This window comes from Chrysemys picta, chromosome 5 (assembly GCF_011386835.1).
Source record: "Chrysemys picta bellii isolate R12L10 chromosome 5, ASM1138683v2, whole genome shotgun sequence".
Classification (NCBI taxonomy): Eukaryota; Metazoa; Chordata; order Testudines; family Emydidae; genus Chrysemys; species Chrysemys picta.
The window spans coordinates 107,587,383-107,612,964 of NC_088795.1; the positions used below are offsets into that span (position 1 = coordinate 107,587,383).

Here is a 25,582-nt window from a genome sequence, read left to right on the forward strand (position 1 = left end):
AAGCACTAGTAGTTACCCCACACTTACTGGGTACAAAGTCATTTTTGTAATGATTGATTCTTCCCGTGCCTCCAGATTACAAACCCTTTAATCTTCTAGGCACTGATCTGCCGGTATTCTGCATCCTGTAATAATTAATCTTCACCAGTTTTGTCCTTTTCCTCTTAAACTAAAAATTGTGATAAGGCAAGATCAAAGGTGAAAGTAAGCCGTGCCAGACCAGCTTACCCAGGTTGGCGATTTAAAGGGCTCGGGGCTCCCTGCAGCGGCCAGAGCCCAGGGCCCTTTAAATCACCTCCTGAGCTCCACTGCCGGAGCCCCAGAGTAGTGGCAGCAGGGCTCCGGCTGCCGCTATCCTAGGGCTCCAGCAGCAGGGTTCAGGCAGCACTTTAAAGGGCCCGAGGCTCCCGCAGTGGCCAGAGCCCCTGGCCCTTTAAATCCACACGGGAGCCCTTCCGCCGCTACCCTGGGGCTCCGGCAGCAGGGCTTGAGTGGCGCTTTAAAGGGCCAGGGGCTCCGGCTGCTGCAGGGAGCCCCTGGCCCTTTAAATCACCGCCCGAGCCCTGCCGCCGCTACCCCGGGGCTCCGGCAGCCCCGGGGTAGCAGCAATAGGGCTCCGTCGGCGATTTAAAGTGCCCGGAGCTCTGCTGCAATAGTGGTGGCCAGAGCCCCGAGTCCTTTAAATCACCCCTCATGCTCCGGGGCTTTTAAATCTTGATTTAAAGCTCCCACACCTCTTCTGGTTGAGGCCACGCTCCTGCTCAGGACTCTGGTGTACTGGTAAGTCCTTTAACTTACTTTCACCCCTGGGCAAGACCCACTTACACCCCCAAGACCTTTTATAATGAAATGACAAAGGTCTCCTTATTTCAAGGAATTAGAATGCTGTGCTTGTTAAAATCCAGAACTATATTATCTCTAGTAAACCCTATTCTATGCACCAGAGTCAAACACAGGAAGAGTTGCCAAAAAAAAAAAAAAGTATTTGATCTTATGATTAAAAACAAGACGACCTTCAAGATACATCACCACTCGATAAGGACAACGAACTCTAAGAGATGTAGGAGCTGTTTCCTGTGGGAATGCTTGATGGAACATGAAGACTTTTTAAAATATTGTGTTATCTACAAATCTCATCTGAATGGCCTGAACTCTGATCCAGAGAAATAGCATTTTAATGTATTTTTGAAGAATGCAACAATTGGTGACTAACAGAAGTGTGGGACTGGAAGGGACCTCAGTAGGTCATTTAGTCAAGTCCCCTGCATACTACGCAGGACTAAGTGGTCCCCTGCACACTATGCAGGACTAAGAAATAACTAGACCATTCCTGACAGGTGTTTGTCCAACCTGTTCTCAAAAGCCTCCAGTGACAGACATTCCATATCCTCCGGAGGCAATTTGTTCCAGTGCTTAACTACCCTGACAATTAGGAAGCTTTTCTAAATTTCCAAGCTAACCCTCCCTTGCTGCAATTTAAGCCCATTGCTTCTTGTCCTCTTCGTAGAGATTAAAACAATTTTTCACCCTCTTCCTTGTAACAACATTTTATGTACTTGCAAAACTTATCAGAGCCTTCCCTTGGGTACAACGAATCAGGGCGACTGCTCTGAGCCCCAGGCTTTGGGGGGCCCCGCGGGCCAGTGCAATTGGCTGGCATGGTCGGTCCCGGAAGTGACGGGTCGGTCTCAGAAGTGAGATGGATTCGTCACTTCCGCCCCGGACCCTTCCGAGGGATGACCCTGCTTATTACGTCCCCTTCCATCTTTTGTCCAAACTAAACAAACCCAACTTTTTCAGTCTTCCCTCATAGGTCATGTTTTCTAGATCATTAATCATTTTTGTTGATCTCCTCTGGTCTTTCTCCAATTTGTTCACATCTTTCATGAAGTGTGGCACTCAGAACCAGACACAATACTCCAAATGAGCCCTTATCAGAAGATACAGGTCAAGAAAATTTTGATTAGATGTAAGATAACTGGATCCAGATAAATACAGATCAAATTTGAAGGGCACCTCATACACATTCCAAAACATCTGAACTTCTGGGAGTTCTATCATTTATATATATTCCAGTATGCCTTTTCCATTCGTAGCCTAGACCAACCAAACTGTAACATACTTAAAAGGCTCAACAGTAATTTCACATGATGGGTCTCACACACTCTCAAATCTGCTCTCCTTTTCAGTCCTAATGAGTGGCCAAAAATCATTACTATGTAACAAATGAGATATACATAACAGTTACTGACAGTCAAAGTAACTATTGATATTAACGCCCAACATAGGGTGATGTTCCTTTTGTAGGAAATCAAGCAAGGAAATCTCACTGTAGGGCAGGTACACTTACAGTGAGGGATCTACTTGATTAGGAAATCTGTGACCCATTTCCCAGCAACAGCGCAGGTAGCTGCACAAGTACCACCAATAGCACAACCACTTGTGTAAACCAAGAGCAGACACTTTTTACCACTGTGTCATCTAAGCAGCACTCAGACAATTGGTAGTACCGGAGCTGCTGCATCTTTGCCAGAAAACAGGAAAGAAATTTCCCAGTGCAGATCTGTCCTGATACTTACATCATCTCTGCTGTATCACGGGTGTGGTTATTTTCTTGTCCTTGCTGGCCTTGCGATCTTGAAGATTTCAAAAAATATAATCTTTAAACGCTTTAAACAAGTTTTAAAAAAGCAAGCATTTTTTGAAATACTTCTGAGACTGCGAGCCAAACTCAACCAGTTAAAGACTTTATCAAATCATAAGTGGGCAGATTGCTCTGACCATTAATAGCAGCACTCTGTACTGGCTGCTAAAATACTTCAGGGTATAAAACTGTTTGACCTTGAAAAGTGCCTTTGTAACATGGCACTGGGTGGTTTAATATTCATTGTGTCTAACTGACTTCCGATCAAATTTGCAAGTGAAGAGATTGTTTCTTAAATGCCAGCCCCACAAGTTCAGCATGGGCTCAGAGTCAGAGTTCTTCCCATCTCACCCATCACCACCAGAAAGGAAGGCGCGGCAGGCCGAATCATCCACTGAAGGCACCTGTGCAACCCCATGGTCTTCAGAATGTATCTAGAGTAGCATCTGTGCAACCCCATTCCCTTCAGTGGGCTTGTACCATTATTGCGGAGTATAATGTGGCCTGCAAAACAGTGACTGTGTGCCAGATGGAAAGCACCAAGCATGACTGTCAGAGCCCAGTTTGAGTTTACAGGGCTAGCAGTTAGGAAAAAATCTCATATCTGTAAACTGAACATATTATGATATGCCAATCAATGAGTCAGTGAACGTCCATTTTTAAACAGTCATTCAGATTAGAAGTTCACTTTAAGATATCAGATATCATCTATATCTTGGAACCCAGCTACTTCACAGGCCACTGTCATGCCCCATCCTCCTACACCCAGTCATGGAATCATCAGCTGGGATGCTCCCATAGCTAAAGTCCTGAATGCAGCTGAACAAAACTCAGCACAGGGCACTTCTGCCTTGGAACTTCCTCACTCACGGATAAGAACAGACGATGGAGTGTACCAAGAATCTCTTTATGCCCACTGGCAGAGGGTACACAGGGGACGTAAGATTTCAGGGATCTCTTAGGTTCACCAAAAGTGGTCATGTAAGGTGTCTATGAAAGCCTGTGTCACAATGGTCATCAAAATCATTGCAAAAATATATATGCACGAGTTATGTACGTATACTGGAAATTAAATTCTTAAAGCCTTGTAGTTAAAGGCAAGTAAGTCAGAGGCAGAGAGCACTGAGAAAGACTTCGCCAGACAGAAGGTGGGAGACATTTATCCATCTGTTGACCATTGTGTATCTTACTATTTGCATATTGAGTCACATGCTAATAAAGAAATTTCGAGAGTGCTACCAGAAGAAACAAAAACCAGCAAGAGCCATTCTATTTACAAATAAAGACAATGAATCTTTGTGGGTATGGAGGTACACTGGGGATTTTTCAGTCTGGGAAGACAAACTGCCCGTGGGCTTGATCTTATGAAAGGAGGAACTTTCCCCAGTGTTTTCAACCAGGGTGGCTAAGAACTTGGGGTCAGCTATCCTGTAGGAGACAGGGAAGTGTCTTGTGAGTTAAGTTTAGGCTCTAGAATAGTGGTTTTCCACCTTTTTTCATTTGTGGGCCCCTAAAAATTTTCAAATACAGAGGCAGACCCCTTTGGAAATCTTAGGCAGTCTGCAGACTGCCCAGGGATCCACAGACCACAGGTTGAAAATGACTGCTCTAGAAAGCATGTTATAATTTTGGTTTTTATATAACCGCTTGCTTACTTATCAAAGAACAGATTCATAGGATAGATTTGTAGTGAAAACAAGAATAAGTTTACTATCTAAGTGCTGTGTGTTAAGCAGAGTGGTAATCTTGAGCTGAATCTAGTAAGCTAGTGTGTACTATCCCCTTGGGAGTAGGGATCAGAGTTCTGAGAGTGTTCAATGGACCAGATGCTCGGCACTCCAGAGGGACGCTTGGAGGACTCTGATTTGGGCACCCACCAATGTCCATCTGAAAAAAAAAAATCAAAGCTGGAAGAGAACATAGCTACTCATGTTAGCACATGACATCAGCGTTCATTAGTCTGTATTGTCTGCCTCTGGGTCCCCAGGAGAAATGTAGGGGAGGTTGCTCTGGACATCGAAAGCCCCACATGGTTTGGGAGCTGCCCATTTGAGAGATCACCATTCTTGCAGTGTAAGACTGCCACCACTGGGATCAGCAGAGGGGCTTATGATAGAGCCTTCTCATCTTTAAAATGGAGGGAGCTGCTGAGTGGGCTTTGTTTGTGGTTGCCCTACTCTTCAGAATTCACCCTCCCTCTTGCTTTGAACTAGCGCAAATTTAGGTTACTGTCAGAGATCAAGACCCCACTGTGGTAGTCATTTGTCTTTAGTTATATCCTAAGCACTTTTTCTTTTTGTTTTGTTTTGTTGGAGTGGAGGTAAACATTTGATAGTTGGCTTTGGTGGTGGATGGGGTATTTTCAGTGGGTACTTCTTCGGCTGGTACATTTTGTTACATAGTGAAGATTACCCATTAGATTTGTTCTTGTTGTATGGTTTATGTTTTTAATAATCATTAAAAAGGCACCATGAAACTTACATAAGTCCTTCATTTATACATCAAAACCAAATAATCTTCCTTTTGTACCTCCCAGCCAAGGGCTTGCTGCTCTAACAGAGGAAGCTGCTCCCCTATATAGTGTATTTATTGTATCACTAGCTTCTTATGTATGTGACAAAATAGAGTAGATTACCAGCAGATTACACAACTGTATGATTTGTTCAGTTACAGAACTGAATCCAACACATGAAATCAATAATGAACACCCCCTTTTCCACAGAGTGGATGCAAAATTTTGTTTTTGTTTTTTAAAGAAGAACCATACATAATGACCATGCAACAGGTGAAACTGGTAAGGGAAAAAATACAGCAAGGAATAAAAATCCTACTTCTGACTTTGGTTTATGACAAACTTCACAGTTGCTTGGTTTTGTGATTTCTGTGTTAAATCCTTTAACCCGCGTAAATGTAGGCCCTTGAGTAAACTGCAGTTTTGTTTTGTTTTTAAAATTCACGGCAGCGTCCAGGTAATGTAGTATTTTTCTACAGGCTATACACAGAGAATGCAGTCAGTGAACGGTAACTGCGCATTCCTTTGTGTAAAACTGGCCACCTACTCCCCCTGCAAAAATAGGTGCGATTTTTCCAACATCAGGAGATCAGCACAAGGCTCCCCACTGTTAGAAAAATTGCAGCAGTGCAGAGAGGCTCCACAACCAGTTCTGCAACATTTTTCTTTTTTTTTTTTTTGTAGATCAAAAGCACTGTACAATATTACCTCTGTGAATCAGTCAGCATACAAATCTAAATACTTCAGAGTGCAGAACCGATGATGTTTCCTCATGTCTTTTGGACACATGGGTACATCTGCTTCGGTCCAACTTCAAGTCCCAAGCAGAATTTGGCAGATAGTTTGCATCTCTAAAGCTCTGATCATGCTGCAGCAATTTTAACTCCACTCTACATACTGTATGGGGCTTCTCAATGCTAACCGGGTTACATTTCAGGAAAAAAGTGCTTATTTATATTTTCAAAACTTCTCTAATCTAATGCTCTGAGCAGGGGTTCTCAACCTTTTCTTTTGAGGCCCCCCAACATGTTATGAAAACTCCACAGCCCACCTGTGCCAAAATAACTGGTTTTCTGCATACAAAATCTAGGGCTTGCATTAGGGGGAGCAAGAAGGGCAATTGCTGGGGCCTCATGCCAAAGGAGCCCCTGCAAAGTTACATTGCTCAGGCTTTGGCTTCAGCCTCAGGTGGCAGGGCTCAGAGCCCCGGGCTTCAGCCCCATTCGGTGGGGCTTTGGCTTTCTTCCCTGCTCCCCAGCAAGTCTAGTGCTGGTCCTGATGAGTGGACCCCCTGAAACCTGCTCGTGCCCCCCTCCCCCCGGGGGCCTAGACCCCTGGTTGAGAACCACTGCTCTGGAGGACAAGTACATTAATAACAACAAATCTTATAAATAAATCAATACATTATGAATTCGTCTCACTTCAAAATTATCTCAGTAATAAATTTCACTTAGAAATTGAGTTAGGCCTGCAGTTCAGACAAATATCTTGTTGATCCAAGGGAAGGAAAGCAATTTCTGTCGAGCGGTGCTTTACTGAAAAAATCCCTGACTGTAGCCCCCTTGTCATTAAATCAGGAACTCCAAGCTCTCTGCGCCTGTTAGGAAGGACTCTAAAGTGAGAAAAGACTTCTAGATCTTTTCATCACCCAGGTAGGTCTCAAAATGCATTCTATGAAGTTAGTTTGCCCACATTACTGCCAACCCCAATCTGAAAGGGCCCTAGCCACATCTGGGTCTTCAAGTGTCAGCACTTCAACAGAGATCAGTAGGGACTGCCACACAGAGGTCACTACACACTTTCTATATGCACCACAGATTAGACAATCTGTCTTGGCAGATGCAGCTTTAAATGCAATGTTCTAGGCACAGAAGTCCACTCATTCAAATCTTCCCACTTCACAGCCTGGAGTGTTGCTACATATAATCTATACATCCAAATCAGAGGACCTGGTGAGCAAAGTACATATACCTATAAATTGTAGTCCCTACCTATAAATTATTGTTGTTCATATAAAACAATCTGAAAGCCTGAATCTCCTGTGGTTTTTAAAACTTTTGGGTACATCACTGACATGTTCCGCAAGTTCTCTTGTTTCAGTTCATAAATAATTTTAATTTAGCTAAGGGAAAAGTTCCATAGTATTCCCTACTGAAACCTAAAGCAGCTCCCCTTACTAGGAAGGAAAAGCTTCAACAGCTGTTTGCCTACTTATCATAACAAGCAGTAAACAAGTCAGTCCAGACTGGAGAACATGATGAAGAGAAAACCAGTTTACAGAGAGGGGAGAAATTACCTTGCTACCAAATTCAAGAACCAAATGATCTATGAAATGCAGCAGACAGTACTGGTCACCATATAGTGGAAAGGAAAATACTACCTGGAGAGAGTGCAGCAATAAAGATGCTACATTTGAACAATTTAAACAGAGGAAAGTTTAAAGAGTCAGGTTATTCATCTGGCAGTCTTGTTTTCTTATGGACAGAAGTTTTCAAAATTATTAATGACAGGTTTCAGAGTAGCAGCCGTGTTAGTCTGTATCCGCAAAAAGAAGAACAGGAGTACTTGTGGCACCTTAGAGACTAACAAATTTATTAGAGCATAAGCTTTCGTGGACTGCATCCGAAGAAGTGGGCTGTAGTCCACGAAAGCTTATGCTCTAATAAATTTGTTAGTCTCTAAGGTGCCACAAGTACTCCTGTTCTTCTTTTTGCAAAATTATTAAGCTGATTTACATAATTTTTCACATTTGAGTTTCAAAGTTAAGACCAATTTCCAAATAGAAAACTAGGAACAAAAAAACTTGGGAAGAAAGAAGGTAAAAAACAAAACAAACAAACAAACGCATGGAACATACGAAATAAGAGAAAGGGGAAGATGACATTTAGTCAGCATAAATTGACATTTAGTCAGACAACTCAGCTTTTAGAAAAGGGAGAAGAATGAATATAGTGAAAAAGCAGAAAACTGAGGTTATAATGAACTAAAAAGTCAAGCATGTTGGCTTGGATTATTTTTTCTTGCTTTTTACAGAGTGGGAAATGGGCCTTGTTTTTATTTAGGATGAAGGAGAAAGACTTACAAGAAATGACTGCTAGCTTCTCAACTCTCCAGGCATTCATAGGCCTTGTCTAGATGAGGAAAAAGATTCATTTTTTATTTTAAAAATGTGCTTGATATTATATTTTAAGTGGTGTTTAGAAGTATGTTAGCACTTAGCGTAGACTGGTTTTAAACCTTTTAAAATGTGTTAGCAGGCCTCTCTTTCAACCATAATTTCTTTAACCTTACGAAATAAGAGAATTCTCCTTCTGAGTAAAACCCTAGAAAGTGGAAATTTTGACCACTTAATTGGTTAACTTTGAAAACAAAGCCACAGTCCTTTGGGGATTGGTCCTGCTTTGAGCAGGGGGTTGGACTAGATGACCTTCTGAGGTCCCTTCCAACCCTGATATTCTATGATTCTATGTAATGAGAAAAAAACAATTAATTTCCTATATAGTCTATCTACTATAGATAAACCCTGTACAGTCTAGAAGAAGTCTGCCTTATAGTCACATAAGCCATTTATTAGGGGTTCATGGAGTTTACATTCCTTGGATGACCTGGATAAAGTCTAATTCCTTTCACAACCTTTAGAATTCTGAAGCATGTCTGACACAAAACAGAAACTGCAACAAAAACCAAATCAGGTTATAGAGTTATCCATCATGCCAAGCAACTTAAGGCAAGTCACAAAGTAAGTTGCACAACAGGAGCTTATTAATCAGTAAAACCCTGAGGGCTCTATTTACCACAAAATTAATTTTCTGTGGAATCTGTTGGAGACTTTGCAGGGATTACCTGTTTGACACTCATGACAACTAATCCTACTTCAGTAAAATTCCAAGCTCAGGCTGTAAAGAACAGATTTTCCAGTTGGGGCAACACCCTTTTTCTTGAAGAGCCTCAAGCTATGCTTCCAAAGACGACATATGGAGTGTGGCGCACACACAAGATCAGGCTCATATAACTGAACATGCTTGGATAGAGAACATGTATTAATAAGAGAAAAAGCTTACTGCCCTAGTGACGCCATCGCTGAAACACAAGTCAACATTCTGATGAGTACACAAGCTCATTCTTGTACCTCATACTGCGCTCTAAACTCTTCCTGTAAATCACAGTTTTCACCCAGCACAGGGGGCCAAGTACATTGGACTATGAGAGGGTAAAAGAAGTGACACATGCAGGGCTTATCCAATTCTGTACTGAAAACCAAACAGGCTGAAATTCACCTTGGTCTGCATCACCTGCCATAATACTACAGGGGCTGCTATTATAACGTTAGCATTTACAGACAGTTACCATACCACAGAAGCTGAAGTTATTCAATTGTTCCCTATTCTAAGTGTAGGAAAATAATTCAGTTTTATCATATTGCAGACTGTTCTCTTATATAGTCTATCTACTATAAATACCCTTGTATAGCCTAGAAGAAGTTTCTGTTATGGTCACATTAGCCATTTATTTGGGGTTCATGGAGTTTATCCTCTCCCCTGTTTCTTTCTGGGGCAAGACACTAAACCAGATGGTGTCAGTATGTAGCAAAAGGAGAATGACACCAGAACCATGTGAAGCCTTAAAAATCTGTCCACCCATGTCTCCCCGAAACTCTGGTCAGAATACCAGAGAAACGAACTTTATCGGATATAAGCCATGTACGTCACAGGACTTTTAGTAGAATTTACAGAGCATATTTTCATTTAGCAAGCACTGCCATCGAGAGCACCAGTACAGGACATGTTGCTGCTACTAGTATATGTTCTAATACCAAGAGCAGGGCTGTCCCCAGAGGGGTGTGGGGCCCGGGACATAGGTGACAAGTTTCTATCTGCTGTGCTCTCCCTGGCTCTGCCCAGGTCCGACCCCCATTCCACCCCTTCACCCACCTCTTTCCCTGCCCAGTTCCGCCCCCTCCCCCGAGTGCACTGAGCCCTTGCTCCTCTCCCCTCCCCCACAGCGCCTCCAGTTGCAGCAAAACAGCTGATCGGTGGTAGGCGCTGGGAGGGAGGAGGAGGTGCTGATCGGCCGGGCCTGCCGATGGGCAGGAGGCACTGGCGAGAGAGGAGGCTCCTCCTTGCCAACCCCCGCCTGCCCGTCGCCTCACCTCCCCGCCCGCCTCCTCACGAAGTGCAGGGCCCCCAAAGCGTGGGACCCAGGGTGGTTGCCCCAATTTGCCATACTCTAGGGATGGCTCTGACCAAGAGTGAAGAAAACGACACAAAAGGGAGCTGAATGGAGTAACAATTTACTTTAAGTGACCCTGATATTTCATAAATTCAATGGCTTAATATTACAAAAGATAGTTCAGTTTCCTCTTCCCAAGAATGGGGTTTGAAATATTATATTAGTCCTGTCTGGAATGGAATTCAGTGCCATGTAATGCATCCTTAGCAATGCTTGGTTTGTATTCATTTCTACTGTCTGGATATTTAAAACCAAAGACCGCCATCGATCAAGAATGTGAAAGGCAACCAAAGCATCTCGCTTTGGTATGTCGTTTATTCCCAGTTGCTGCAAGAACATTTGCTGTGCAATGCCAGTCCAAAGCAAGGCAGCCTATCACAAATCATGACATATAACCAGCCCTCCTATTTATCCTCTTAAAAAAAAAAATCTCTACTACTAATATTGCCAGACTTGAAGTAATCTTTGTGTATCAAGAAAGGAGAGAAGAAATCTAAATGACAGTAGATTAGAATTGCTGCAATTTCTTATAGTTAGGAATGAAGCCCAATGCCCTGAGGGAACAACAACTGTTACAGAATGCAGCAGGTTGCCTGCTCACCAGCACAGATTACCAGAAACATATCACCCTGATTCATTACTCACAGCACTTGGCTCCCCATTAAGCAGGGTCTAGTTCAAGGCTGCTGTACTGATTTTCAGAGACCTGCTTGGTACTGGAGCTAGCTACCTAAGAGATCTCCTCTTCCATGACAATGGGCTCACACAACAGCAGCTTGATTCAACTAGAAAAAAAAAAAAAGCTGACAAAGAGGGTAAGACTTATTCACACAGCAATTGCACCAAGACTGGATCCCATGGCCAGAGAAAAGAAGAATGACCACCACCCTTGCTGCATTCAGAACTAAACAGATAAATCAGCTCAAGCCTACTACTGGTCAATGTCAAATTCCTGAGCAAGTTCATACAGAAGCCAGCCAAAGGCCAATTACAAGCTCATCTAATGGAAGCTAATGTATTAGACCTGGAATAATCTGGATTCAGACCAGGATAAGGAATTGAAACCACTTTAGTGGCACTGATGGATGATCTCCTCCTACCAGTGGATAGAGGGCAGACATTCATTCTCATCCTCCTGGACTTCTTGCAGCTTTCACCTGAGAGAAATGGCAAAAGTCCGGGGTAATGTGCTAAAATGGTATGAGCCCCTCCTGGAGGGACACATCCAATTCCCAACAAATGCACCACTACCTCAAGCCCCCTCACTTGTAAAATCCTACAAGGATAAATTTTTTTCACCAGTCCTATTCAACATCTACATGCAACTACTAGGGAAACTGATTAGACATGAATTCAAGTGCCAGCATACACAGATGACACAAAGCTCTGCTTATCCTTCACCACATCACTACTACTAAGATAGCCCAATGCCTGCATGAGACCAGCTCATGGATGAACAGCAGCTGGCTGAAGCTGAACCAGAGTAAGAGAGAGAATGATTGTGGGCAAAGCAATTTGAGAAATTTGCCACCATTATCTGATCTCCTTTGGTTGAAGGTACAAACCCATGTCTGATCAATCTGGTCAGTGGTTTAGGAGTAGTCTTGGATTCCTTGTTGACACAAAGCTCTCACATAGCAATATCTGCAAGTAACACTTATCTCTGGTTGGCTTGCAGACTCCATCACACCCTTGCAAATCATGGCCTCGCCTTGATTATTCACTTTGCATTGCTGTAGTATGGCAGGGAAGTGACAACAGACCTGCGTATGAAGCCTTCTGCACCTGGGAAATTCCCAACTAGTACAGAATACTCAAGTGCATCTCTCCTCAGGAATGTGGGCTACCGCGAGCACATCAGACCTGTCTTCCTCTCTCTACGCTGGCTTCCCATAGGATATTGAATCAAGTTCAAGGTCTCAGTCTTTATGTTCAAGGCTCTCCATTGTCTGGGCCCGGGATACCAAAGGCTCTGGGATGAAGACCCTGGTTGACTACTTTGTTCCTCTGACATTAGGGAATTCTCTACAAGAAGGGTAAATCTCATCTGTGCAGGACCGAGAACTTTCCTGGGGGTTGGTTTGAGACTGAAATGAAGTCTCCTGGAAACTAAAAACTATCACAAACCTCTTCACCTTCTGCTCCAAATGCAAAGCGCATTTCTTTGACCTTGTCTTCTCCAACGTAAATACACAGCAACATGTATATTTTTAAAAAAATTCTAACGCCCAACCAAAACAAGAGAAGCAAACCTCTTTTCCATTTATCTTCCCACTAATAACCCTCTGAACACAGCAGCATCTTCTCATTTTATATATACATATTTTTTTCAATCAAGATCATCTGGTTTTATTGTACTAAAGTGTGTGCTATTCTTAATGCTGTCCTTGTAGCATTTTCTGGGGCGGCCTTGATTCGGTGTCTTTGCGTCAATTCTCCATAGAATTTTTTTCTGGGGAGTTGATACTCAGGCATCCTAATGATGTATCCAACCCAACATAGTTGGGCATTTATCAGCATGGCCTCGATGCTTATGGCATTTGACTTTTGAAGAACCTCCAGGTTGGTAATTTTGTTCTGCCAGTGGATCCCCATAATGGAGCACAGAGACCACATATGGAAGGCCTCTAGCTGTTTGATATGCCATTTGTATGGTATCCAGGTCTCACAGCCATAGAGGAGAGATGTGAGCACAAAATAATTTTATTTTTGTTGAGAAGGTTATGTTGTGGGATTTCAGGACTTTGTTATGTAACTTTCCTAATGACTGAGCAGCTCTCTGTATCCTGTTCGTGATTTCTTTGTCAAGAGGTCCATCATGGGAGATGTTGCTGTCGAGATAGGTAAAACGGTCAACTTGCTTTAGTTGGTTTCCACTAATGAATATGCTAGGGGATATGGCATAGAACAGTAAAGATCATTGGTGCAACACCATAGTTTTCTCCAAGCTGATTGTGAGGCCAAACAATTTTGATGCTTCAGTGAAACAATCTATGATGCACTTGAGATCTCCCTCTGTGTGTGCTAGGAGGGCACAATCATCCGCAAAGAGTGTTTCTCTTAGTAGTAGTTCTGTTACTTTTGTTTTTGCTTTTAAGCCTCGCAAGATTGAAGACTGAGCCATTGTGTTTGTATCTGATGTATATACCTCTGTTGAGCCCATCTGTAGCATGGTTGAGAACTTGGGTGAAGAACAGGTTGAACAGTACAGGGGCAAGGACATAGCCTTGTTTGACTCCATTTGAAATGGGAAAGAAGTTAGTGAGATCTCCATTAAAAAGTACCTGACCTTGCATCCCCTCATGAAATAAATGAATGATCTTTACTAGTTTTGGTGGGCAACCAAGCTTGCTGAGGATCATCCAGAATCCTTCTCTACTGGTTGTATCAAATGCTTTTGTCAGATAGGTGAAAACACTGAATAGATTCATGTTTTGTTCGATACATTTTTCTTGTATTTGCCTGATACTGAAAATCATGTCAATGGTGCTTTGACCAGGTCTGAATATGCACTGAGTCTCAGGTAGATTGGCTTCTGAAACAGACAAAATCAGTCAGTTCAAAAGGACACAAGCAAAGATTTTTCCAGCAACAAATAGGAGAGCTGTCCCATGATAGTTATCACAGACCATTTTGCTGCCTTTATTTTTAAATAAAGGAATAATTGTGGCATCTTTGAAGTCTTGTGGCATTTCTTCACTGTCCCAGATGTTAGTAAGCATCTTCTGGAGTGTTACCACCACCTTTGGACCCGCATATTTAAATATTTCTGACGGTATTCCATCTCTACCCGAGGACTTTCCTGAGCTCATCAAACTGATTGCCTTTTCTATTTCTTCAAGTGAGGGTAATGAGTCAAGATGGTGCTAAACAGGCGTTTGAGGTATCTGATTAATAGCACCAGTTTCAACTGAGGATGGTCTGTTCAGTAGTTGACAGAAATGTTAAACCCATCTCTGTTCCAGTAAGGGTGGCAATACCATACCTTGCTACCCTTACTTCTGCAGTGCTGCTGGTGGCGGCTCTGACTTCAAAGCTGGGCTCCTAGCTAGCTGCCACCACTCTCCAGCTGCCCAGCTCTGAAGGCAGCTCTGACTGCCGCCGCCAGCAGCAGCGAAGAAGTAAAGGTAGCAGTACCGCAACCCCCCCGACCCTCCCCCGGTCCCTTACAATAAACTTGTCAACCCCCCATGACTCATTTTTGGGTCAGGACTCCTACAGTTATAACACACTGAAATTTCAGATTTAAATAGCTGAAATCCTGAAATTTATGATTTTTTAAAATCCCATGATTGTGAAATTGACCAAAATGGACTATGAATTTGGTAGGGCCCTAACTATATGTCATTTAATGCTAATAGTTGCACTGCATTTATCTCAATATCGCCTTTACTTCAAGCAAGCCTGGATTTAGTACTGGGCCTCCTGAAAAACCATGACATGGATCTGGAAACGGTATATTTCCTGACTCCTACCTTCAGAGGTTTTCCAGCGTTTCCACAGATCCTCAATGGTGATATGTTTGTCTTCTCTGTGCAGATGGCTGTGTTTATTGGAAGCATCTTTATATTTCATGTCTTCTCTGATAAACTGAGTAAGAAAAAGAACGTTTGATTAAATTTTAACAGTAAACAAGCCCAGTTCTTAACAGGGAAACTGGAAGTAGATCAGTAGAGATGCTTTTTCCATCTGCCCTGTACAAATGGCACAATTTAGTTAAGCCTCTAAAGTAGTCAACCTACATAATTAATTCAACATTCTTATAAATTTTGAATTGGAATGTAATAAACCCTGGGAAAACAATGTTGCACTTGTGAGGCTATTAGTCAAATTGAAGTGTGTGGTTAACGTACTCCAAAGATTAACAGCTAGTCACCACAAACATCCCAAACAAGTTGTATCTCATGGTTTTATATTCTATGGACATTCACCTGTCTGAAGGCAAGCCCACGTGATAGGGTTTGAAAGTGTGCCAGTGCTTTATAAATCAGCAGTTATTTGTCCATTTTGAATCCCACTATACCAATTAAATGAAACTAATAGTTAGCTTTCTCCCATCCCTCAAAGACTTACGACTAGACACCAAAAGATCATGTTCTGCCTCATTAAATCTAGTTAACATACAATTCATCTTCAGCCCTTGGTTTATTTATTTTATTGTGGTGCATGATCAAGAGAATAGTTATACACCTCTACCTCGATACAACGTGACCCGATATAACATGAATTCGGATATAATGCGGTAAAGCAGTGCTCCGGAGGGGGGGGGGGGGGGACTGCGCACCCCGGTGGATCAAAGCAACTTCAATATAATGCAGTTTCACCTATAACACGGTAAGATTTTTTGGCTCCCTAGGACAGCATTATATCAAGGTAGGGGTGTATTCCACACACATAAATAGTATATCGTAAACCTACAATTTGCAATAATGCACGGGAAGCCTTTGGCAAAAACCTAACATGTGAATGTTAATAAGCACATAAAGATTGTTAAAAAGTGGGATTCTATGTATCAGTGTATTCTGCTCATTTATGTGTACCACAGTCATTTCGTTTAATACTTCAAAGTCACTAGTAAATAGGTACTAAAAACGTTTACAAGACATGTATAACCAAGAAAAATTAAGGTGAGGGCTGTTGTGATAATTTGGCCTACAAGTTTACCCTAATTGTAGGCTCAACTGTAAAAAGTATATGGAAGTTCATAAAACATTACAATAATCGATAATAAATGCTGGTGGGAACATGTATGAAAGGGAGACAGAAAAACTAAATTAGTCAAAACAAGAAGAGCCAAGTTAATATGATTCAAGGACTATGTTAAAATCATGCTTGGTAAAAACAGATGATGTGAAATCTGAAATTAACGAACCAAGATTGCTGTGTTGGATATTAGGTCTAATTCGTGCACAAAACAATGCGGTGACGAGCTATTCCGACCATCGTTCCCTTGATGGATCCTTAAAGAAAAACTGGGGGTTGGGGGGAGAGGAGAAGAACAATGTGGAAGAACAGACAGAGGCTACTGAAACAAGCTTCACCATCATGGCTGTCACCACCACTATATCCTGGGAGCCCGGGCCTTCATTCTCTGTGATCCTGAAAGATGCCCTGACCAGACCAGGCCAGGCCAGGCCAGAGAGAGGTATCCAGATGACATCGGGACCCCTACCACAAGGGTAGTCTTATTTTTTGGTCAAGGTCCAAAGTTCTTGACACCTCAAAGCTATATTGAGGTGGTGAGTACTCCGCACAGTCCTCTTGTGCAGTATGTCCTCTGCTCAGTTGGGTGCAGGCAGAGTCCTCCCTTCTTCATGATAAGACCAGTTCTTCATGGAGGCCCCATACCACTAAAACCCCAAGCAGGGGACAAGAGGGAAATAACACAGTGCAGGGCAGCAGGGCTGCGGCGCAATGAGGTGCCCAAGGGAGGGTGTGCCTGGCATCTCAAAGTCCTTTAATCTGGCCATGGGGAAAGAATCTCTCATTTAAGCCCTTTGTATAAGGGCCCAGTCTGCCCACTTTTACCCTGAGACCAACACTTCTGGAGAGAGAAAAGAAATCAGGAGAAAGGTACAAACACAAGGCAGCAGTGCTTTGCAAGAAGATACAATGTAGAATGGGAGAAAAGGAGGTCTATGACAGGAGCAATTTCCCCGTGTAAATTCCTGCTCTGACAAAAGAGTCCCATTCAATAACATCACATGAAGGCAGATAACTAAATATTGACAAATTGTATAAGTGCTTGCATACAAATGCTAGAAGTCTAAGATGGATTAACTTTAGTGCCTGGTATTAAATGAGGATATTGATATAACAGGAATCACAGAAACTTAGTGGAATGATGATAATGTATGGGTCACAGTAATATCAGGATACAAAAGGAATGACAGTAGGTCTTGCAGGTGGAGAACTGCCACTGAATGTGAAAAAAGGGAGCGATAGCTCAGTGGTTTGAGCATTGGCCTGCTAAACCAGGGTTGTGAGTTCAATCCTTGAGAGGGCCATTTAGGGATTTGGGGCAAAAATCTGTCTGGGGATTAGTCCTGCTTTGAGCAGGGGGTTGGACTAGATGACCTCCTAAGGTCCCTTCAAACCCTGATATTCTACGAATATAGTAAAAAACTTAAACGCCTCAAACTGTACCATAGTTTGGTATATTTATATACCTCTCTGTATATAAATGTCATACTTCAATAAGAGTATAGCTATCAGAATATACTACAATCCATCTGACCAGGATGTTGAAATCACTGTGAAATGCTCAGGGAAATTAGAGCCTACAAAAGCAAAAAACACGACGACAACAGTGTGGGAATTTCAACTATCCCTATTTTGACTGGGTACGTGTCACCTCTGCAGAATGTGATGCAGAAATAAAATTTCTGCACACCATGAATGACTGATGCCTGGAGCACCCAGTCCTGGAACCCACAATGTGAGAGGCAATTCTTGATTTAATCCTCAGTGGAGCACAGGATCTGGTTTAAGAATTGAACGTAGCCAAACTGTTCGGCAACAACGACCATAATGTAATTAAATTTAACATACTTGCAAGGGGGGAAATACCAAAGAAACCCATCACAGTAGCATTTAACTTCAAAAAGGGAAACTACACACAAAAAAAGATAAACAAATTAAAAAACAGTCACAAAAGTGAAATGCCTGCAAGCTGCAGGGAAACTTTTAAACACTACCATAATAGAGATTCAAGCTACAAATATACCCAAAATTCAAAAACAGTAAGAGGATCAAAAATATGCCACGAAGGCTAAACAAAGTAAAAGAGGCCAAAAGACATCCTTTAAAAATTGGAACTCAACTCCTACAGAGAAAAATAGGAAGGAGCATAAACTCTGGCAAGCCAAGGGTGAAACTAAACAGGATTTTTTTTTTAAAAGTACATCAGAAGCAGGTAGCCTGCCAAATCATCAATAGGGACAGTGGATGATCAAGGTGCTAAAAGGCCACTCAAGGAAGACAAAGCCATTGCAGAGAAGCTAAATGAATTCTTTGCATTGGTCTTCACTGAACAGCACATGAGGGAGATTCCCACACCTGAGCCTTTCTTTTTAGGTGATAAATCTGAGAAAATGTCCCAGACTGAGGTGTAAATAGAGAACATTTTGGAACAAATTGTTAAATTAAACAGTAATGAGTCACCAGGACCAGATGACATTCATCCGAGAGTTCTGAAGGAACTCAAATATGAAATTGCAGAACTGTGGCATGTAACCTATGGCTTAAATCAACCTCTGTACCAGCTGACTGGCAGATAACTAATGTGAAACCAACTTTTAAAAAAGGCTCCAGAGTTGATCTGACTATTACGGGCCGGTAAGCCTAACTTCAGTACCAGGAAATTGCTTAAACTATAGTAAGAGTCAATGTAGCTTTTGTAAAGGGAAATCATGCCTCCCTAATCTATAAGAAGTCTTTGAGGGGGGTCATGGATAAGAGTGATCCAGTTGATACAGTGTACTCCAACTTTCAGACAAGGTTCCTTACCAAAGGCTCTTAAGCAAAATAAGCAGTCATGAGATAAAAAGGAAGGTCCTCTCATGGATCAGTAACTGGTTAAAAGACAGGAAACGAAGTGTAGAATAAATGGCCAGTTTTCTCAATGGAGAGGTGCAAATAGCGGGGTCCCCCAAGGATTTGTACTGGGACCTGTGCTGTTCAACATATTCATAAATGATCTGAAACAAGGGGTGAACAGTGAGATGACAAGGTTTGCACACAACACTAAATTACTCAAGATACTTAAGTCCAAAGCTGACTGCAAAGAGTTAAAGGGATCTCACTAAACTGGGTGACTGGACAACGAAACGGCAGACAAAATTCAACATTGATAAATGCAAAATAATGCACATTGGAAAAAAATTATGGGATCTAAATTAGCTGTTATGACTCTAGAAAGATTTTGGAGTCCTCAGAGGAACAGTTCTCTGAAGACATCTGCTCAATGTGCAGTAGTAATAAAAAAAGCAGAACATTAGGAACAAGATAGACAGTAAGACAGAAAATATTACAATGCCACTATATAAATCCATGGTATGCCCACAGTCACCACAAGTCAAAAAAATAACTTAGAATTGGAAAAGGTGTAGAGAAGGCAAAAAAAATTATTAGGGTTATGAAAAAGCTTCCATATGAGGAGAGATTAAAAAGACTGGGACTTCAGCTTAAAAAAGAGGGGGATGTGATAGAGATCTATAAAATCATGAATCTTGTGGAGAAAGTGAATAAGGAAGTGTTATTTACTCCCCTCACATAATAGAAGAATTAGGAGTCACCCAATGAAATTAATAGGAAGCAGGTTTAAAAACAAACAAAAGGAAGTGTTTCTTTAAATAATGCACAGTCTGCCTATGGAACTTGTTGCTGGGGGTACTGTGAAGACCAAAAGTATAACTAGGTTCAAAAAAGAATTAGGTAAGTTCATACAGGATAGGTCCATCAATGGTTATTAGCCAAGATGCTAATATGGGTGTCCCTAAACCTCTGACTATCAGAAGCTGGGACTGGACAATAGGGAATGGGTCACTCAATAACTGCCTTGTTCTGTTCATTCCCTCTGAAACATCTGTCAGAGGATGTGATATTGGCCTAGATGGACCATTGGTCTGACCCAGCATGACTGTTCTTATGCTCCTATGTTCTTACATGTCAGTCTCTCAGGATGGGGCACTTACTTGGGCTCCCCCTCTTGGGCAAGAGGACATGATCCCCTTCTGAACAGACAGCATCAGTTTGCTCGATCATTGATCCAACTTGTGGCCATGTGAAGCTCTGCCTCTTCACAAGTTTTTGTCCTGTGCAACAGCTCAGACACAGAGACATACATAAAGCCAAAAGGAGACCAAATCCATTTCTATTTTCAGAATCTCTCTGCATAGGCTAATTGGAAGAGTTCACCTGTTGTCACTCCGGGTGGTCTTTTTATAGAAGAGCAACAAGGCTGCAGGTGAGTTCAACTGATACCAACTGATTCCCATCGAACAGAGCCTGAATTCTTTCATGTTTCAGCAGATATGCTCCATTCTGGCAACACTGACTTCCCTTGACACCAAAGCACACAGGTGTTTGAATGGGACTTTTGTCCTCTTCCAAGAGTGCTGAGGAAGGTGAAGGAACACAAGGCAGAGATGACTGCTAAATCCCAAATCAAAATCCATAGCTATATTATGAATCAAAGGAAAAACTAAGTGCTTTTATTTTTAAAGCACAAAAGCAGTTTTATATTAAAGGAATAAAATGTTCTTTAGAAAAGCACCATGAAGACGGAGAAAGTACCTAATGGCAGCTGCCTTCAGGAGGTCAGTTGCTTCAGCATGAACTACACTAACCTCACTGAGAGATGGTTTAACTTTTGCCATTTTTTGACAATTTCTTAAGGATAGCTATCCTCTTGTGGAACCCTCCCTTCACAATCTTCTAATCCAACCCCCGTTTCCATGAGAAAAATACAGTGGTTGGTTAGACAAAAACGTAACGGTTGGTAAATGCTACTAGAGAAAATAAACTGGCTTTAATGTAAAGGGTGTAGCTGCTTGGATAAATCCTCAGTTTTCCATTTGGGCTGTTTATTTCTTTGCCTAGGGTTAAAGGACTTCACATCAGTACTTACTCTCCCTGCCTTGCCTGCAGCAACCTTTGCTTTTATCTATTGTTTTGTAGTTTGCTTCTGCCTCGTGTGTTTAGTACTACTCCAATTTTCACCCACAAAATATAAACACAGTTGATCAAAAGTGGACAAGGGCAGCTGCATGAGGAGTAAAGAGCTGCCTGGTATTGTGGCCTATTAAGATGCTATGTTCTGTTTCTGAGGGGTTTTTTTGGGCATGACATTGAGGAGGACAGATGGGTTTTTGAGAACTATTTTTAAAGTGTGGTTGACTAAAAAGCCACTGGGTGAGGAGCAGGGAGACAGAGATAAAGATCATGGTTTTTAAACAGCCAGACTTTTAAAAACAAATTGTTTATAGGGATATTCTTACACACACTTTTAAAAATTAGAGAGTGAATTTACATGCATGTGTGTCAAGAACTAAGGTCACCAAAAACTGTAGTTACTGAAAAATACAGAAGTTGGTCTCCCCAGCCAGTTCAATTTACTAAGAATACACCAGCATTGCACATCAATGTCACTCATCACAGCATGATTACTGAATATTTTACAGTATTATAGCCTTATAGACAAGTATGAATTAAGTTGAAAAATCTTATATCCTGGAACGGTTCCTGGTATTATCCAATTTTCAATACTTGGAGTGAAATACATGTGGGAGTATTACACCGACCTTTTAAAGTCATTGTGCCCACTACCTAGAGCAGAATATCCTCAGTTGGTTCTTGGGTTTTTTTTTTCTAAACGTTAATTGCTCAGACCCGGAAATCTTGCTTTGCAACTGTCTATTCCTAAGTCAATTATTAATAATAAAATTGAAGCTTTATTCTGCATTGCATCTTTCATATAAACTTACATTCCAAATCACTTGGCAGAATTAAATAACTACAGAGAAAATAGCAGTATGATAAAAATTAAAAGGTAAGTGCGAGGGGAAATAATACACATACATATATATTTAATTCATTCTCAGCTAGGATTTGAAATGATACAGCAAACTGATCAGATGCAAGAGATCTAGTAATTAAACACACGTGGAGGAAGAGAGCAATCAGTCATTGCTAGCCAAGAAGAGAGGAGAGAGTAAAGGTAGGAGACATATGCAAGGTCAGTTGGAGTAAAGGTTACTGAGTTGAACAATTTTGAACTGGATACTAGAAAGAACAGGGAGCAAATGGGGATAGATGTTTGAGGTGGAGAGCGATGTTATCAGGCTACTTTGCATGTGACAGAACCAGACAACTCTCTACACTTCATGAAGCACTGAAATTTGGGGAGGTCTTATGGAAGCAAGTTGCACTACACAACCAGGGAATGGTAAATATTGAAGATGAGGATTTTAGAGATGGTATTGAGACAGTGACTTCAATAAGGAGAATTATACCTTGCCCAAAAATAGGGAACTGGTGTCAGGCACATCTGTAGATGACAGTGAAGGCAAGTGGAAGCTATCAGCTGAGAAGGGAAACAGATAAAGTTATGGTTGACATGAAATCGGTTTCTCAAATTTAGATTGGGAGGCTGGCCTGCAAATTTCACCAGTTCATGGGTTATGTTTTCTTTAGGAATTTAGCAGCAAATGCATGGAATGGTTCAGCAGTGCCCTGTAACAGATTATGGGTGCTATGACGGGAGGAATAACGAGAAGATGCCCATGTCAAAGCCACATCTGCCTCTCTAGTAGCTAAATTTTTTCACCCATGTTAATCTGTTAGCCCTGATTTACTGAACAAACTCCATCTGAGTAAACATATTACCTATTTAAAATGCTCTCTGTCATTTCAATTGAGGAAGTTCTCCCCCACCCACTTCCTCTCCTTTACAACACAGAGACTTGTGTGGTGTTGCTAATGTGCAATCAGTGCTACACTCCAAATCTAGAGATCACTACATTTCAGTGCTCAATAGAACAAGTATGCAGTTCTCTGGAAAACCTCCTTGAAAGGAAGGTGCTATGTGGTTATTTGCGCCTATATTCATGGTTTTAAATCTCCCACACAACTCCACAGATGTAACTCTTTTCCAAAAGCCCCACAATTCTTGATCTCCCCAAATAGCAGAGTCCCACTCAGGGAAAATAACCCAGAGGCAACAGCGAGTGGACTCTGCCACTGTTCCAATCAATTCAGAGAATGGATACCAAGGCGAGAGGCATCTTATAAATACACAGACAGCTGGAAATGATGGCCTGAGGAAGCTGTTAGGTCAGAAGCAGAATGTCTCTTCTAGCACCAATGCCCAGCCACTCTGAGGAGGAGAGTTACCAATGATTTGTGTGTGCGAGTGTGTGTACGTGCGCGCAGAGAAAATCTGCCCCATAATCTAGGCAACTTTTACCGCCCCAAAAAACCATACTACAGCAGCTGTTCTCCCCCACATAAATCGAAGAATTAAAAACCCATCCTTCCCAAACATACTAGTCCTCAAACATCTCCCACTGCTAGAGCTTTGAGTTACTTTGGCCTCAATGGCACTGCAAACTAGTGGCAAACCACACTAACCAACAAAAAAACAAATTAAAAAAAAAACAACCAAACAAAGCATTCTTGCCATTTCACTGACAAGACTGAATCATTTAGGTCTCAAGCTCTGTAGACAGAGAATAGGAGAACTCTGTCCCCTCTGTCACCACTCAGTACCTTGTATAGCTGATCTTCAAAGTACCAGCAAACTGCTGATCTCCTAGGTTCTGGGAAACAGCTTCTTACTCCTTGAGCAACAAAGTCAAGCTTCCCGATCACTAGAAGCCCATGTTCCTTCACCCCTTCAATCCCTACCCACGATGACCATTAATAGACACAACTAATTCTGTCACTTCCAACTCTCTTAACAAGGCAGTCACCGTCTGAATCGTCTGCCCCTGCCAGATACCAAACTCCACAGATGAAGATCCAAGTGAACTAGATACAAGGAGGATCCATGGAGAAGGTGACAGGAGTAAGAGATCATGCAGAGCCCTCTATTTAAAATGATCCACTAGCAAAAATCTAAGCTAGAACACTTTCTTTATATTGCCTTCCCCTTCTGCCATAACAATAGCATATTGCCTCTGTATAAATCCATGGTATGCCCATATCTTGAATGCTGAGTGCACATGTGGTCGCCCATCTCAAAAAAAGATATATTGGAATTGGAAAAGGTTCAGAAAAGGGCAACCAAATGATTAGGCGTATGGAACGGCTTTGGTATGAGGAGAGATTAATAAGACAGACTTTTCAGCTTGGAAAAGAGACAACTAAGGGGGAATATGATTGAGATGTATAAAATCATGATTGGTGTGGAGAAAGTAAATAAGGAAGAATTATTTTACTCCTTCTCATAACACAAGAACTAGGGGTCACCAAAGGAAATTAATAGGCAACAGGTTTAAAACAAATAAAAAAAGTAGTTCTTCACACAATGCACAGTCAACCCGTGGAACTCTTTGCCAGAGGATGTTGTGAAGGCCAAGACTATAACAGGGTTCAAAAAAGAACTAGATAAATTCATGGAAGAAAGGTCCATCAATGTCTATTAGCCAGGATGGCAGGGATGGTGTCCCTAGCCTCTGTTTGACAGAGGCTGGGAATGAGCGACAGGGAATGGATCACTTTATGCTTACCTGTTCTGTTCATTCCCTCTGGGGCACCTGGCATTGGCCACGGTTGGAAGATAGGACACTGGACTAGATGGACCTTTGGTCTGACCCAGTAAGGCCGTTCTTCTGTTCTTAATAAAAAGACTAACAAATTCAAATAGCTACACATTCTTTTGGCAGGTAATCTTAGATCAAGAAATAAAGTAATTTGCAAAATCACTACACTCAGTGTCAGTACAGCAAAGTTTGATGGCAGTAATTTCTTTAGGCTGGTAAATGGTTTCTAGTAAAATGAATACAGCAAGTCCTCCTTCTAGAGCAAGTCCAAACAATCATTATATTGTATTATGAAATGTCCCTGTTCAATTCAATCAATCTCTCAATTTTCAGTTTTGTTTTTCCAGATACATTAACCTGACGTTACATACACTACCTAGGTGGTTTTCAGGACAGTGTAGTTTAAATGAAAAGTGCAATACTAAGAGTATGCTCAAATTTACAATTTGCTCAAAGGTATAAAAAGAGAGCATTACCTTTTAATCCTTAGCCTCTGAAAGACGTTAAAGTTCATTGGCAAATAGTTTTGAAAGTGTGCATGCATCTGTAAAGTCACATTGACTTCCTTAAATATTCTTTGTGCATCATGTACTACTATGTGGGTTTCACATTTTACTACCATAATTCTCTCCATAAAGGGCATATTCTGTAACACATGAAAAGCTATAATTTAGCTGTGTTTCAGAATCATTAAGTCAAGTTACTGAAATCTTCGAACTACTTTGCCTCCCTTTGCAATTCACTTCAGTATAGCTGTGTGTGACATTCTTTTAGTGTATTGCCAACTGTAGGAGAAGCTTTGCCCAGCCTCGTTTTCTTTTACTAGTTAGCCCTTCTGGAAAAAACAGTATTAGATAATGATGGGGCAACACCACTGAACACATACACCTCTATCCCGATAGAACGCTGCCCTCGGGAGCAAAAAAAAAAATC

At 41.7% G+C, this 25,582-nt stretch overlaps 1 protein-coding gene across 2 annotated transcripts in view; it reads right to left on the reverse strand.

Annotated features, from left to right (window-relative positions):
* Positions 1 to 25,582, reverse strand: part of STIM2 (stromal interaction molecule 2) — a 153,348-nt gene that overhangs the window by 24,424 nt on the left and 103,342 nt on the right. The window contains exons 3-4 of one of the 2 annotated variants that reach the window (XM_042855410.2): positions 14,861 to 14,975; positions 11,486 to 11,542 (exon numbers count right to left, since the gene is read on the reverse strand). In XM_042855410.2, the coding sequence (XP_042711344.2) occupies positions 11,486 to 11,542; positions 14,861 to 14,975 (172 nt within the window). The remainder of the gene's footprint in view (positions 1 to 11,485; positions 11,543 to 14,860; positions 14,976 to 25,582) is intronic. The other variant, XM_005300296.4, reaches the window with a different exon arrangement.